At 42.1% G+C, this 17,534-nt stretch overlaps 1 protein-coding gene across 2 annotated transcripts in view; it reads left to right on the top strand.

The window, feature by feature from the left end:
- The window catches only part of R3HDM4 (R3H domain containing 4), an 81,523-nt gene that overhangs the window by 40,271 nt on the left and 23,718 nt on the right, over positions 1-17,534 (top strand). For both annotated transcript variants that reach the window (XM_089673574.1, XM_089673575.1), the window contains exons 3-5: positions 2,940-3,058; positions 10,750-10,867; positions 13,310-13,395. In XM_089673574.1, coding sequence (XP_089529700.1) covers positions 2,940-3,058; positions 10,750-10,867; positions 13,310-13,395 — 323 coding nt within the window. The remainder of the gene's footprint in view (positions 1-2,939; positions 3,059-10,749; positions 10,868-13,309; positions 13,396-17,534) is intronic.

The raw sequence follows: 17,534 nt of genomic DNA, 5'->3' as shown, positions 1-17,534 counted from the left end.
GGTCATCTCCTGTACTGTGTCCTCAGTCTCTGGTCATCTCCTGTACTGTGTCCTCAGTCTCTGGTCATCTCCTGTACTGTGTCCTCAGTCTCTGGTCATCTCCTGTACTGTGTCCGCAGTCTCTGGCCATATCCTGTACTGTGTCCGCAGTCTCTGGCCATATCCTGTACTGTGTCCGCAGTCTCTGGCCATATCCTGTACTGTGTCCGCAGTCTCTGGCCATATCCTGTACTGTGTCCGCAGTCTCTGGCCATATCCTGTACTGTGTCCGCAGTCTCTGGCCATATCCTGTACTGTGTCCGCAGTCTCTGGCCATATCCTGTACTATGTCCGCAGTCTCTGGCCATATCCTGTACTATGTCCGCAGTCTCTGGCCATCTCCTGTACTATATCCGCAGTCTCTGGTCATCCCCTGTACTGTGTCCTCAGTCTCTGGTCATCTCCTGTACTGTGTCCCCAGTCTCTGGTCATCTCCTGTACTATGTCTGCAGTCCATTGGTTCAGAATTTTTTTTTTCCTGTTTTTCGCCTCTAAAACCTAGGTGCGTCTTATGGTCAGGTGTGTCTTATGGAGCGAAAAATACGGTATGTTGTTTTCCTACTGTATATATGAAAAGTAGTTGCAAATGCCAATATACCCTGTTCTGTCCCAGGTGTCCAGTGTTCTCCCACATGTATGTCCTCACTCTGTGCACCGTAGATCAGAGGAATCATGTCATAAGCCTATAGGGGAAAATTCATTAGTGGATGGAGGTCTGGAGGCAGGACTTTTGCAACATGTTTGTGCGGCTGCAGTAAACTTTGATATAACTACAATGACGTCATCACTGTGCAGCCCATATTTTCTTTTGGTTTTGTATATACATTCTTTATATTCTGCACTAAAACTAAATTTTTTAAATTTTAAAAATAAAACTAAAACACTGCACTACTGTGTCACACATTTCACTGAGTCTGTCTTCTGAACTGCAAAGTTTCTGAAAGGAGGAATTTCAGGAGGCGTAGTACTTATAAACTGAAAAGTAATTAAAAGAAATTGAAAAATTGAAAGTAAACCAAAGGAATGAGCAGAGAAGAAGCCGCTTAACATGCAGAAAATTGTTGAGAGATGGCCAGTATTTGCCACAAGAAAAAAGATTTTCCAAGTATGCTTATATTGGATTGTCAAAAAAAAAATTGTTTTGCTATTAAAATGCTCCTATTATAAAGGGAAAGTGTATGTTATGACTTTAATTTCTCTGTAAAATGGCACCACATCCCTCCAACCAGCATATTGCAGCTTTCTGCAGCATAGTGTGAATGGGCCCCTAAAGTCATTGCAAGTAAATACTTTTTATATGGCTGAACATGTTCCTGCATATGAGGTTCCCAGACTCAAGTAATTTGTTTGCGTCCAGAAAACTTTGTTTAGGGGTATGCTTACACACTGCATGGGTGCCTATTGAGCATCAGATTTAAATGAATTAGTTAAGAAGTTGAGTACACAGCTCATGTTATTCATGTAGAACATTCCATTTGGGCTGCTCTAGGCATTTTATTTTAATACCTTCTCCCAGTGGACCCCCAATGTGGAAGAGCAAATCGCAGCACAGGTCTTACTAAGGCTGAAACAGCACATCTGCTGAATGCTCTCCTGCATTCACTACACAAATGAATATAGCCTATAGAAAGTGTGTTGTGTGCTAGGGAAGCATTTACAGTTTTTCAAGGTTTAGGGCAAGGGTATTGAATTAAAATGTTATGGTGGTCCAATCAGTAACATTATTTTTCCAGCAAAGGACCGAATCACATGTTTGTGCAAAGGCTCAGATCCTTCTCATCACAACCCCCCCTTTCATCACAATCCTGTTTTACATCATTGTCCTCAGTTCACTCCTTCACATCATTTCCCCACAGCACTGCCCCTCTTCATATCGCCCACCCCCCTTCACAGCACTGCCCCCCTTTACATTACCCTCCTACAGCACTGGCCTCCCTCACATCACAGACCCCCCCCCCACACACACACACACACACACACACTTGCACACAATAGTGCGCTATGCCCTTTTCACATCACCCCTCACAGCACTGCCTCTCTTCAAAGCCCCCCACAGTGCTACTCCCCCCCCCCCCCTTTGCATCAATCCTCCCCTTTTCCCCTTTACATCACCCCCTCCCACAGCACTTCCCCCCATAGTAGTGTGCTATGCCCGCTTGACATCCAGCCAACCACCCCCCTCCTCCTTCCCTCCAGTAGTGTCCTGTGCCCCCCTTTACTCTCCTACCTTAGAAAGTGCAGGAGGCAGGACAATAATGAACTGAGTGCAGGAGGCACAGCTCAGCATTGGATGGAGGGCGGGAGCTGCAAGAGTTAACTTTCCAGATTAACCAGAGGATGATTGGTTGCTAGGACTGACCCATATCTTAGCAACCAGTCTCTTGCTGATTAAAACAAAAAATTAACCGCTGACAGCTCCTGCTCCCACCCTCCATCCAATGCTAAACTGTGTCTCCTGCACTCAGTTCCTGGGAGATAAAAACAGGTCCTAAATGGTGTAACCACTTGCCTGGACCAGTGGCTGGACAATGGCTCACTCTGGATTCAGACCGCGCTCTGCCATTTAGCGATGCCTGGTTTGTGGTGTCCCTGTCAAGTAATGAGAATTGCCTTGAAATACTGTTTGTCCCTCTAAAAAAAGAGTGTCCTTCAATGACTACAGGGTCAGCGAGAGGAACCACTGACTGCAGGAGGTCCATTCTCCCACAAGGGTCAGTTTCTCAGTAGACCTCATAGGAAGATTTCTATTTAACAAAGCAGTGCAGGCAGCAGGAATGGTAAAACAAAAATACAACTTGCACTGCTGTCATCTGCATAAGAGTTTAAGTTTGCCCATTACAGCAAGTCATGGGAACAGATTGTTTGGTGATATGTATCTCAGTATTTTCTTTTCACCATAGATCGCTATTTGATGACTTTGCTGGAGAAGGATGAATGTGTGATGGAAGAAGGTGAACCCTGCCCTTGTTCTCCCCCTAGCATATTTACCGAGGCCTGTAATAATGAGACATACATTGAGGTAAACATGTAGAAAATTGTAATTAAGGAGTCTTATGTATTTGCATTCCTTTAAGAGTATTTGCTGTGAAACATTGGGGGCATTTTATTATGAAGAACAGATACCTCTGATTTCTGTTTGACAGACTCCATAGTGTTTATTTCATGCTACTCTCTGCATTTTGAAATGCTATTCAGAAAAGTGCAGAGCATAGTGTGGAGCTTGTGGTGTCCTGTGGAGTGTATCTACTTAGCGCTGCTCTTTTTCTTGTGGCACCTTTTTTCCCCCCTTTGATTAAAAGGAACCTGAACATTTGTAAAGCCCACCACTGTGCTTAAAAATGTGTCATTTATTATTAACGTGGCCACTTAATATCATTAACTACATGTTAGTTTTATCAAAGTTGCATGTCACAGCTTAATTGCAAATACAGTGGCAAGAAAAATATGTGAACCCTTTGGAATTAACTGTTTATTAACTGTTTTTCTGCAGTACATTGCCATAAAAAGTGATCTAATCCTCATCTAACGCAGCCTATAGATTATGCAATTTTTTTTCCCTTCGCTAGGGGTATAAGGAAAAAAAGTTGACAGATTCCCCCATCAACACTGGCTGTCTGATTCTCCCATTAACACTGAATCCCTCCTGCAGCACTATTGTGTTCTGCCAGCGGAAGCCTTCCCAACACAATGTTCACTGCTGGTTGCAATAGCTGCCGGCAGTGATCACATGGAAATAATCCAACAGGCTGGTTGTACTGAAGCATGTCCATAGATGGATCGAATCTCAGCTGGTCCCCGCTGAACCAAGATTTGATCCATCTTTGGCTGGCTTAAGTCACAACCATAGACAAACACAAGCAAGTCTAATTTATTGTGCCTTTGTTGAACACCTATTGAACATTAACAGTGCTGGAGGAAAAAGTAAGCGAACCCTTAGCGTTTAATAACTGGTCGATCCTATTTTGGCAGCAATGATTTCAAGTAGAAGATACAGGAGAAATTTTTGATTTTTCCTCTTTACAAAATTGCTTCAGCTCAGAAACATTTGTAGGATGTCTGGTGTGATTAGCTCTATTGAGGTCATTCCACAGCATCTCTATGGGATTAAGGTCTGGAAGCTGACTGGGCAACTCAAAGGCGCATTTTCTTTTTCTGAAGCCAGTCTGTGATGGATTTACTTAGATGCTTAGGGTTATTATCCTGCTTTACACAACTTCTACTAAGTGTCAGCTGGTGGACAGCCACCCTGATATTATCTTGTAGGATATTTTGGTAAACATAGGCATTCATTTTCCCCTTGATAATAAGTGGTCCAGCCCTGAGGCAGCGAAGCAAGTCCAAATCATAATGTTCCCTCCACCATACTTCGCTGTTGCAATGATGTTGGTAAGCTGTGCCCTTTCTGTGCCATAGATAGTTCTGAGTATTCTTCCTGAACAATCTGGGGCCGGGGCAAAATATGCTGGGGCATGGCTTGGATGAATCGAGCTGAGGCTGCTTTTACCTGCCAACCACTCGGGCCGGGCAAGGTATGCGGCGGTCAGGTCTTCCTGTTTCTACATTGTGTTTCATCAGTCCACAAAACATTTTCCCAGTAATGTTGCAGTTTGCGACGTTGCACTTTGGCAAAGTTCAGGTGCGCAGCAATGTTTTTTTGGTTTATTTTTTGAAGCGCAGTAGCTTCCCCTGTGTTATTCTGTCATGGACACCTTGCCTGTTCAAAGACTTGGTTATGGCAGACTCATGAACAGGGATGTTTGCCAGTTCCAGGGATGTGTTCAAAACTTTGCTGTTACTCATGGATTCTTCTTTACCTCACTGAGGATTCTGCCGTGTGCCTTGGGAGTTATCTTGGCTGGGCGCCCACTTCTAGGAACAGAGTACCAAACTGTGTCAATTTATAGACAACTTTTGAGATTGTGTTGTATCTCTTTCCAGCTTTTTGCAAATCATTTACTCTTGATTTATATGTCTTCACAGAGCTCCTTTTTGCGAGACATGGTTCACATCAGTTGTTTCTTTTTATCTGCTTGCCAACCTGCTGCGTTATATATAATGAGGTCAGGCGGGTTGTACATGCACAGTAACATACCTGTATGTTGTGGCTTTCTCCCGGGTTTAGGGCACGCATACATGCCCCTGCCTGCCAACTCTGCTGTGATTGAATACAGCGGACTTGGTCAGCAGGTCCTGGCCAATGATCCATGGGCATGCAATCACAGCCCAGGGCCCTGTGTTGACAACACAGGTCTCTGTACAGAGGGAACAATCTCTTTAAAGCAATCTTTTTAGTATAAAGCAGCAGACACGACATATTAACACTTGTTAGACACACTTAACCCCTTGATTACCCTGGAATGAACAAGTTGGCGGCATATTGAAACATCCATCTTTTTCCATTCTTCCAGAACAACCTGGATTCTGGATGGAGAATAAATGCTCAACTTGTCTCTTCAGAATTCCCCATAGGTGTTCGATTGTGTTCAGATCAGGAGACATACTTAGCCACTGAACCACTTTCACCCTGTCCTTCAGAAATGCAACAGTGACCTTAGAGGTGTGTTTTGGTTCATCACCATGTTGGGAAAAGTGCACGACGACCAAGGGCACTCCTCACCTTTGTGACGCCATATAGTTTTGAAGCCATCCATTCCAAAAACATTTATCTTGGTCTCATCACTCCAGAGTACAGACTCCCAGCTGTCATGTTCTTTTTCAGCATGGGCCCTGGCAAATTCTAGGCGGGCTTTTTTGTGCATGGGCTTTAGGGGACGCTTCGTTCATGCACGACACCCATGCATGCCAGTCCTCTGCACCTAAGTTTGGCTTTCTACTTCTTTAGCTAACTGAGGAAAACTTGCATGGCGATTTTCTTCAACCCTTCTCATCAGAAGGTGCTCTTGTCGAGGTGTTAACTTCCATGGCCGGCCCATGAGATGGTTGCAGTTCCATCTTTGTTGAATTTCTAACATACACTTCCTCCCTTCATGCTGCCAAACAAGCTTACTTTGTCACCCTCATTAATACCTTCTCTTCGAGTCTCTACTTTCTCCACCCCCACCGCCACCCAGCGCCTCAATCACTGCCCACGAGATTGCACATCACTTCCAAAATAAGATCGACGCAATTCGTAGGGACATCGCCAGCACACAGACACCCACCCCACCTAGCATCCCTCACACCATACCCCTCAACACTGTCCTCCTTTCACCTCGCTACTGTCGCAAACGTGCGCATCAGAGATGGACGCCGTTCAAGCATTTTGGCTTCAACCTCCATCTTGGCGAAGAGATTAACCGTCCTGAAATATATTTTTGCCTTCATCTTCCCCCCTTTCCTCTGAGTTTGGCCACAGTGACATCTGGTTGTGGGTCACTGGCAAGCTAGAGAAGCAGGGAGCCCAGAGCTACAAAGCCCCCCCCATGACAGTTGGAGTCCAAAGAACCTGTGTAATTTCATGCCTCGTAAAAAGATAACGGAGCCTTCCCAGGAGTTCAAGGCATTCCCAAGAAGCCCACACCAGATAACATTTTTAAAAGATCCATTTCTCCCCTATGTTTCATATCTTGGAATATGAGAGACCTACATAAAAGCTGGACAGCTCATTGGATGGACGATGAGCAGGCAAACAGTTTGATGGGTCACTCGCCTTATCTCGGACCATCAGGGAAGCCGAAACATAGAACTCGTGAACCGTGCAATATATAATTTCATAATTTATATCTAAATAATCCTCAGACTTGTCTGCATAATAATATACCCGCAGGTAGACTGTCGCTTGTGCAGATGGAAAATTATGGACCAGAATATGAATTATGAAAGATGTTGGTTCCAGTTTAGGGTTCCGCCTGATGATCCCTCCCTAAACGGGATTGGTCTGTTACTTCAGAACCAACCCCTGCTGGGAAACTTTAAAGCAGGCTGTCAAGCCTAAGAGAGTTAAGAAAAAGACATCTCCCATTCTTCACATCAATATACCACCTGGGGAGACCTGTGCCTTTTGCTCTGAAACGGCTTATTGGCAAGTAACTTAACCCTTTAACTTCTCCCTGTTATCTCTTTGCTGTGCTGTGCTGTTTTCTATGTATTAGTTACATCCTCTCTGTAAATATTTTTATTGCACCTGTTTGACCCTTTTTAGTAATAAATCTTTCTTCTGAAAGTGTTGAACTGTTTCTATAGCTCTTAATTGCAATTTACGAATCCCTGCCTTTAAAGAGACGCTACTGTTGGTTTAACTCTCTGTACAACTGGCCTGTGTCAATGACCGGGTTATGTGGACGATTATTTTAATTATTATAGTGTTATAGCGATATTGCGAGTTTCCTTTTTCTCTGAACAAAAAGGAGGTGGTGGCAGTGTGAAGGGGTTAATTGCCTAATTAACCTGACCCAGTAACAATCGATTCAGGCTGCTGGCACTTCGATTGGTACCCATTAGCTGGAAAATCGTTGTGCACGGTGCAGCTGGGTGTGGCATTCTTACGCACGTCACATCGCGGTTGTAGATCGGTTAGCCCTTCGGTCATGAGTTTGGTTAGAAGGTCTGGGGTCTGATGCTGCGATCGTGACAGCTACCACCGAAGAGGTCTTTAAGGTCTTCTCAGAAGTCCGCCTCACCACCTGCCCCCTGGACCCTGTCCCCTCACAACTCCTTCGGTCTCCCTCTTCTTCCATCCTATGCTCCCTCACTCACATCTTCAATCTCTCCCTCTCTACAGGTGCATTCCTCTCCCCTCTAAAGCACGCGCACATCACTCCCATACTTAAGAAACCCTCCCTAGACCCCACCAACCTGAACAACCTTAGACTCATCTCCCTGCTGCCATTTACCTCTAAACTCCTAGAACGCTTAGTCTACAATCGTCTGAGCTCCCACCTCACTGACAACAACCTTCTCTAGCCTACTAAGCGACATATCGGCTTGGATGTCACTCCACTTCCTCAAACTCAACCTCTCCAAAACTGAGTTCCTAGTATTCCCCCCTGCCCGTGCCACCCCTACTGACTTCACCATAAATATCGCTAACATCATCCTCAGTCCATCCCCTCACGCCAGGGTACTAGGTGTAATCCTAGACTCCCATCTGTTCATCCAGCCCCAGATCCAATCGCTGACAAAATCGTGTAGACTTCACCTCCACAACATCTCCAAGATACGACCGTTCCTAACCCCGGAATCCACTAAGCAACTCATTCACTCCCTTGTCATATCACGCCTCGACTACTGTAACTCCCTCCTCATTGGCCTACCTTATCGTAGACTATCCCCCCTCCAGTCTATCATGAATGCTGCTGCCAGACTCATCCACCTCACTAACAGTTCCGTATCTGCCTCCCCTCTCTGCCAACCCCTCCACTGGCTCCCAGTTGCCCAACGGATAAAATTCGAAACTCTAACAATGACCTATAAAGCCATCCACAACACTTCCCCAACTTACATAACCGAGCTTATCTCTAAATATCACCCAAACCATACACTCCGCTCCTTGCAAGACCTCTTACTCTCTAGCTCCCTCATCTCCTCCTCCCATGCTCATCTCCAAGACTTCTCCAGGGCGTCACCCATCCTCTGGAACTCCCTATCCCAATCTATCAGATTATCACCTACTCTACTTGCCTTTCGGCGATCACTGAAAACCTTTCTCTTCAGGGAAGCCTATCCCTGCTAATTCTGGAATAATCTACTCTTCCAACCACTCCATCCCACACAGTGACTACCTACTGTACCATTCACCCCACCCTCCTAGATTGTAAGTTCCAAGGAGCAGGGCCCTCAAATCCCTCTTGTATGGAACTGTATTGTCTCCCACTATAATGTAGAGCGCTGAGCAAACCGTTGGCGCTATATAAATCCTGTATAATAATAATAATTTTTGTATCACTTTTTCTACAGTGTTGTGACTGATAAGTAAAGGTTTGCTGATCTTCTTGTAGCCTTCACCTCTCTTGTGTAACAAAATTATTTTCTTTCTCAGGCCTTGTGATATTTCTCTTCTATGTGGTGCCATTGCTGACAGCATGAAATGGGAAGGGGTTTTCTTTAAGTAAACGCCCTTTTGTAATCAACTGTCTGCTGGACACCTGTTTAACCACTTGCTTACCGGCCGTCCGCAATGTACTGCGGACAGGCGGCAGCTAAAGGCAAAGCGTCGTACAGGTACGTCGCTCTGGCTGTATAAACACGGGGGTGCTGCTCGTTCAAGCGGGCACGCAGCGCTCCCCACCCATGACTGCTGTGTCCACTGGATACAGAGGAATGAATATCCTGGTGATCATTGATCGCATAGCGATCGCATGATCACAATGTTAGCAAAGCTGTTGTGAATCAATCTGATTCATAACAGTTCTGCTTCTCGTCCTGGTGAGCTGTGATTGGTCCACAGCTCTCTCATGATATATGGGGCTAGTCACATCACCCTGTACCATGTGACTAGCTCCAGCCAATCACAGATCACTAATATTTTGAACTGTCATGCACTTAACCCATCCATGACCATTCAAAGCAAGCTTTGCATTGCAGGAGCAGTAATCTTTATTGCTCCTGCAAACCAAAGTGTAAAGAAAAAGAAAAAACCCTGTTCACCCCCCAAGGAGAGTACAATGTTAGTAACATTGTACTACTCTGATAAAAGTATTTTTAAAAAAATACAATATTGAGAATATTTTTTTTTAACTACTTGCTGTCCGCCTGCCTGCAATGTGCTGGTGAGGGGAATTCTAATGAAGACACCACATTTAATGATTGTTAAAGTGATTCTAAAGGTTTCCATTTTTTTGTTACAAAATTAATAAACATGCTTACCTGCTGTGTGCGGTGGATTTGCACAGAACAGCCTGGATCCTCCTCTTCTCGGGTCCCCCGCTGGCGCTCCTGACCCCTCCCTCCTGTCGCGTGCCCCACAGCAAGCAGCTTGCTATGGGGGCACCCAAGCATGCGCACTCCCCAGGCGCTGCTTTGTGTGTCCATTCACACACGGAGCTGTTGCTCAGCCCCGCCCCCTTTATCTTTTCATTGGCTCACTGCTGCTGTCTCAGCCAATGAGGAGAGGGAGTCCCGGGATAGCCGAGACTCTAGTGCACATTGCTGGATAGAGAGGGTGCTTGGGTGTGTTTTGGGGCACGCGCGGGGGATGCGGCACATAGAAACTTTTTTCTTTCATGCATAAAATGTATGAAGGTAAAAAACTTCAGCCTTTACAACCACTATAAGCTGCAATATATTAAATTTTTGGTTTTGGGTTTAATACTGTTTTATTAAGCGGTCCAGTGTCTCCACTGCAATAAGAACAAAAACTAGATTCAAGCATTATAAACGTGGCATTTCCCAATCAATTGTGTTTTACATAATGTGTATCTTATCCACTTCCACAAACACTTATAATCCATTTAGCAGTAGTTAGGCACTTGAACTTACCTGTCTGTGTTTTTTCTTCAATGGTTTTCTCAAGTGGTGTCTTGAGTTGTAGAAAGTGATTTTTTTGCTGTGCTGTAACAATAGGCATGGTTTGTCCTCTCTGAACTTCGCTAAGTGCTCCAGAAGAAAAAGCATATGGATTGAAAATTATTGATAGAATTCTGAACCTGCTCATACTAGATTTTGCAAAATAAGCATTTACCTCTGAAGGTCAGATCTAACCATCATATGCAGAGTAGTGTAATTGTGTTCTTCTACATAGCTCCTCTAAAAAAAAATGTGTCTTTTTTGCAGATATGGAATGAGTTTATGAACCGCTCTGGGGAAGAGCAAGAGAAGGTTCTTCTGTACTTGGAGCAGAAAGTGAGGAGACCTAGGGAAAGAATTAATAAAGGAAAGGATAAGAGGACAGGTACCTTACTAAACAGTTTTGCTGCAATGTGTGCTATTTTGGGGATTTTTTTAAATTGTATTTTCTTGCTATAACATTTCATGAAATATAGAGAAGGGCTTCATTTACAAGAATAGGGTTGATTCCAAAATGGTTGTTTTTTTTTTTGTTTTTTTCAGTTTAATAGAGAAATGGACCACTTCTTGACCATTCAGCTCCCCGCCCTTACAAAATATAGACAGCTTTCCTAATAGATTAAAGTGCAGCTATAGTTAGTAAATTAAGTCCTGCTATCACTTCAGGCTGTCCCCTTTTACAGGCATAGCTGTATAAAACATTAAAAATTAGTGTCTATACTGTTTAGAATCCAGGAATTCATTTGTATTTGAGTTTAACCTCCCTAAAGCATCCACAGGCGTCCAGAGAGTAGATGCACATTGGTATGTGATTCTTGATATAATCAGTGTGTCAACATTGGGAGGATTTCTTTCATAATTGCAGTATATTATGGTACGCAGGACAGTGTGAACAGCAGCACAATGACCTACTTTTACTACTCATGTAGTTGACAGTTGCTTATATTCCATATATGGTGGCTGCACACAGAAAATCTTTGTTTGAACACTGTGAAGTGTCTGATATATTTGCCTATTCTCCAAACAGTTGGCAAAGTAAACTTGTTCTATGCTCATAATTGGCAATAGCTTGCAGCATTGGAGTTGCCATAAGCAACCATTACCTTTTTCCCCATGCTCTTCCACTGCCAGACTAAAAATGCCTGTGCAAGTTAAACCTTTCAGGTTCATGCACACTGGTTTAGCTTTTTGCCTGTAAAATCAGCTCAGTTTTATCGTATGTGTCCATGCGCATTTAGGACATTTAGGGGCATATTTTAGAGGCAGCAAAAAAAATAATCAGGACATTGGATACATTTTGTTACAGGTCAGTTATGTGACTAAAGCTGTAGCCATAAAAGATTTTTTTTCTTTAACTAAACTTCAGCTTTAAAGAATTCATTCTTAAAGCTCACACCAGAATCACCAACGTAGTTATCTCTCAGCAGCTCAGCTCCCCTTCTAAGGCTGCATGCTCACTGGCTTCAAATCACTGCTTCTACAGGAATTTTGTGTTTTGCCTGTAGAAGCAGCTCATTGTTACCCTATGTGTCCATGTACATTAGGCCGATTAGAAGCATGTTTTAAGCTCAGCGTTTAGAGGTAGAAAAAAAATCCATTTGCGTTTTTCATTGGGGCTTTCTGGCTGAAAAAATTCTGAACTCGCCTAAACTGTGTACAAAAATGCTGTATATGAGCGTTTTTTTTCTGCCAAGGGAACTGGCATTTCTTTTAAGCCATGGAGCCTAAGAGCACTTAAACTGTGTTTGTTTACATTTGAGATTAAAAGGCTGCCAAGTATTTTAATCTTAAAAGGAAGGCAAGCAGGTTGATCTGAGCTACTGTGAGAACAATTTGAAGGGAAGAATTCACAGTGCAAGAAGCTATAGAGGTCAATAAGGGCTTGTTACTGCTGATGTGCAGTTTTTAAAAATGCATAAATACTTGCATATCTTATTATAGCCTGGCCAGATATTCACTTTAAAGTGTAACTGCAGCATTTTTTTCTGGGTAAAGGCTAGATTCTCTGTCAGGCTTTTATTGCTTCTACTTTCCAGTTTCCTTGGTAAGAATGCAAAAAGCAGGATAAAACTGACAAAAGATTGAAACTTCCCCGCACTAAAAAGTATTTTAAATGCTGTGTGTTTCCCTGATTAGAGAGTGCTATTTTTCACTGAAGGTGATAAATCTCATCAATAGTAGTAGTAATTATTTAAAAATTACTTGTTCTAACCTTTTTTCATCCTATCCAAAAGAAAATGGGGGTTGGGGGGCAGTTGCATTTAATTTTTAAACATTTCACAACACTTCATTTTATGGCTCATTCACACCATGGTGCAGAGACGTCTGTTTTTTCTGCACAAATTTTGCAAAGGCACAACAAAATCAGTTGTTCTCTATGTGCCCTGTTCACACCACAACACTTGGTATCACGTGCAAATTGTTTCTGCCTAGGAATCTGCAAGGTATAAAAAAACTAATTGAAGCGTGCATGAAAACTGATGTAAACTGATGTCGCTGCAAGTGAAATCTGCGCTTCAGTCTTCATGCACATATGGTGTGAATGAGTCTTTAAACACTGCTTAACATTGTGTGGAAAGATGAATAATATAAGTAAAAAATATTAATTCAGAACAGCATAAATGTACAATCCAGATTTTGGATGCTATTTTTGTTTTAGAGCAATCCATTCACTATACAGTCAAGCAGTGACACCCTGTAATAAATGTTGATGTGAAAGCACTTTACAATGTGACGTTTAATCAGCTTGATTAGTGGCAGTGACCATGATTTTCTGTTGATATTTTGGTAAAATTCACTATGTGTATTTGTTTTTATTTTGCTGAAGAGCATCCTGCTTACACGCCTGAGGAATGTTACCAGAGGATTAACCGTAGTCTGCGTTGTACCCTTAAAAGACGTCAAATTCCAATGGTTAAGTACTGTTTATTTACATACTAAAGATCTTTTTGCAAACCCACATTCTTAACACTATGATTCATCTTTTTTTTTTTTTTTTTTTTTTACTTTAACTTTTTATTTTCACCTGGTGATCCAGACAATAATTCTGTTAATTTTCAAGCCGTCCAGCAAAAGTAGTAGTTAGTGTTGAGACGCACCATTTAACACCGATAGGGGTGCTTACAACGGCCAGCTTTTGTTTTTTCATGTAAAACCTTTATACCAAAAGGAAAAAAACATCTGCTGTTCTAACTGCCTAAATAGTGTTAGTGTTAGATGCGCTAACATCTATATGTAATTAAAGCCAAACTCCAGCTATCTTCTCCCTAGGTAGACAGTGCTGCTATCCAAAGTTTTTTTTTTTGTTCCTCCTGCATCCAGAGTGGAGACACCCAAGAACAGAAAATTTCCTACTGGCTAGATTTCAGGTAAAAATTAAGGAAAAACTAATGCAGCTACCACATTTAGAAAGCTGCAATAAATTAAACTTTTGGTTTGCATTCTGCTTTAAATTGGGCTGCTTGCTTAAATCTTAACTCCAGGTATGTATATGCTATATCCGTGAGACTGCTGTGGAAGTGGAAAATCACTTTGTGATTGCAACTGTCTTCCAGGTCATGTGCCGAATGTCTGGCCTGCTGCATAGTAACCACAGGGGGTCGCTTGTTCGTAATGAGTGCCATTCATAAAATTCCTTGCATTTATCTCAATAAATGCAGTGTTCACTGATTGAATGAGGTAGAGATTGTGACATCACCTGTCTACCGTATCCAATCACAAAGCCACTAGACATGGGACCCAGAAGACTGACAATCAGTGTAGTAAAGTCTCAGATACTACAGTGATTCTCTGCTTTTGCAGCAGTTTCACAGGTATGGCATATGCATATGTTAGTCCAAGCTGGACCAAAGTAACTATGTAATAAAATCCGTACCTGGAATTCAGTTTTAATGTTTGCACACTGGACTCCTCAGTGAAGAGGCTGATGGAACATGATGATGGACACTGGAGGGGAAGGATGTGGCAGAATTGCAATAGTTTAAGGACAATTTGTGGAATGGAAAAACAGAATGGTTGGCTGGACAAACAGCAATATAGTGGATGAAATCCTTTATTGGAATCCTTTACATGTAAAATGATAAGAACATGACCGTTCGAAGACAGGACAGAGGAGCTGTAGACGCGCTTCACACGAACACGTGCTTTGTCATTACAAGGACAATTTGTGGTAAGAATAGACAGTGAAAAAATGGTTTTTAGCAGTGGTGTTGAGGAGAGTGTGGTGCATTAGTAAAGGAGGCAGACCTGAGAGGTAAGAGAGAGTAAGAGAGTTGATGATTATTAACTAGGAAGTCAGGATTGATGACAGAGCTGGTCATTTACTATTGGGAAATTAGGCAGTGTGATGACTGATGCAGAGCAGAATCTAGTCATAGATAAAATATGGAGAAGAAAAGACAGAAAAAGAGATAACCGTGGCCAGGGGAAAATACCTGTGACCAAGCGCATCAGAAAATTGGAGTGAGAGCTGAATAAGTGAACAGAGAATAGAGAAGACAGCGTGAGACCTGACTGTGCCTGAGTGGTGTAGGGGAAAAAGGAGGCAAATCAGAAGCTGGTATAGACAAGGCAAAGTGGGAACCAAACATGACTAAAATGGATGGCTGATTATAAACAAACGGTTTGAGGTTTTTTTTTTTTTATAGGTTTGTGGTGTGAGGTATGATCAAAAATGTTTTTCAATGTGTACATTAAAGCTTGCAAAAAGTAGCAAGTACACTTGGCACCACTGAGCAAAAATGTCAAATTCCAATCAAATATTAGGATTCATATTTGAAGTGTGAGGCCAACATAGCACCTTACCCAGTTCTAGATGATTTACAGTTGTGTTCAAAATAATAGCAGTCAGACATCACTAACCTGATCAATCACTGTTTTTAGTAGAAAAGATATTTCTACATGGCAAATAATTTACTAGCAGGTGTAGTAGAGTAATAGAAATCCAACAGACCCAACAGTCATGACATGCACGCTGCTGATTCTGTGTAATTGAATCACTAATTGAAAGGGGCATGTTCAAAATAATAGCAGTGTGGAGTTCTATTAGTGAGGTCATTCATTCTTTGAAAAACAGGTGGCAATTATTGCCCTTATTTAAGGAAGGAAGGCAGCAAATGTTGTACATGCTGGTTACAGTGCATTTCTCTCTGAAATTCTGATGAAAAAGGGTCGTTCCAGACATTGTTCAGAAGAACAGCGTACTTTGATTAAAAAGTTGATTGGAGAGGGGAAAACATATAAAGAAGTGCAGAAAATGATAGGCTGCTCAGCTAAAATGATTGCAAATGCTTTAAAATGGCAACCAAAACCTGAAAGACGTGGAAGAAAGCGAAAAACTACCATTCGAATGGATAGAAGAATAGCCAAAATGGCAAAGACTCAGCCAACAATCAGCTCCAGGAAGATCAAAGAAGGTCTAAAGTTACCTGTGAGTACTGTTACAATTAGAAGACGCCTATGTGAAGCCAAGCTATCTGCAAGAAGCCCCCGCAAAGTCCCACTGTTGAAAAAAAGACGTGCTGAAGAGGTTACAATTTGCCAAAGAGCACATTAACTGGCCTAAAGAGAAATGGCACAACATTTTGTGGACTGATGAAAGTAAGATTGTTCTTTTTGGGTCTAATGGCCGGAGACAGTTTGTCAGACGACCCCCAAACACTGAATTCAAGACAGTGAAGCATGGTTGCGCAAGCATCATGATATGGGGATGTTTCTCATACTACAGTGTTGGGCCTATTTATCGCATACATTTAAATTGATCATGGATCAATTTGAATACATCAGAATACTTGAAGAGGTCATGCTGCCTTATGCTGAAGAGGAAATGCCCTTGAAATGGGTGTTCCAACAAGACAACGACCCCAAACACACCAGTAAACGTGCAACATCTTGGTTCCAGACCAACAAAATTGACGTTATGGAGTGGCCAGCCCAATCCCCGGATCTTAATCCAATAGAAAACTTGTGGGGTGACATCAAAAATGCAGTTTCTGAGGCAAAACCAAGAAATAGAGAAGAACTGTGGAATGTAGTCCAATCATCCTGGGCTGGAATACCTGTTCACAGGTGCCAGAAGTTGGTTGACTCCATGCAACACAGATGTACAGCAGTTCTCAGAAACAGTGCTTATACAACTAAATATTAATTAAGTGATTCAAAGGAAAGCAAAATCTTCAAACATTTTTCAGTTTATATAGTGAATGTTTGAGTTTGTAAAGAAGAATACAAACACTGCTATTTTTTTGAACAGTCTAATATTCACTTTTCTTCAATTTTTTTAGAGGAACAACACAAATTTGATATATTTTTCTTCATGTTTTGATTTGGAATAGAATGTGTAGTGTTCCCAATGCATTTGTGTGTATGGAAATAAAAGCTATTAAGAAGGATTTTGAGCTTTATTCACTTTTTTCAACACACTGCTATTATTTTGAACACAACTGTATGTCACAAATAGGAACTGTAATTGGTTACTGTAGTAAGTAGATTTTTTCTTTTGCCCTGTTAGGTTCCATCTATTTAACGGTTAACTAATTGCAGCATATTAAATTTACTATTTATTCTCCTGCTTGTGCCTTAAGTGTATACACGGCTAGAAGTCAGATGAAATCGAGAGGTTCGACTGGCTTCTGTCGAATGGGCATGCTGTAAAAACAGCATCCGACCCGCATCCAGTCAGTGCACACAGCCATCTCTGATTTTTTTTGTGGCTACCAAAACCTTGTGTGTACCAGGCTGTAATTCAGGTTGTGTTCTTTATTTTCTGTGTTATTGGTTGATTCAATATGTTTTAGCTTAGTCAGATGAGAAGCATTCCTTTCTGAAACATTTCATCAGGCGGTCACCAATCTGTTTTAAACTGATAACTATTCCCTTGTGATTCAGCATTAGTTACTCTGACTTACAGGATAATAGTTATCTGTCCTAAACCACAGTAGTAGTACTGTATACTTTTATTTTTCAGTGAAACTAGTCACCAGAAATCTAAAGTTCTCCAGTTGCTCAGTTTGTGTGTGCCCAAAAGAAAGTATTTTTTGTGTGGAGATTTTTTT

Source organism: Staurois parvus, unplaced genomic scaffold, assembly GCF_062004578.1.
Source record: "Staurois parvus isolate SC_StPar_1 unplaced genomic scaffold, SC_StPar_1.0 ptg000141l, whole genome shotgun sequence".
Classification (NCBI taxonomy): Eukaryota; Metazoa; Chordata; class Amphibia; order Anura; family Ranidae; genus Staurois; species Staurois parvus.
Note: the sequence above shows the minus strand (reverse complement) of the source record. Positions and strands in the feature narration are given on the sequence as shown.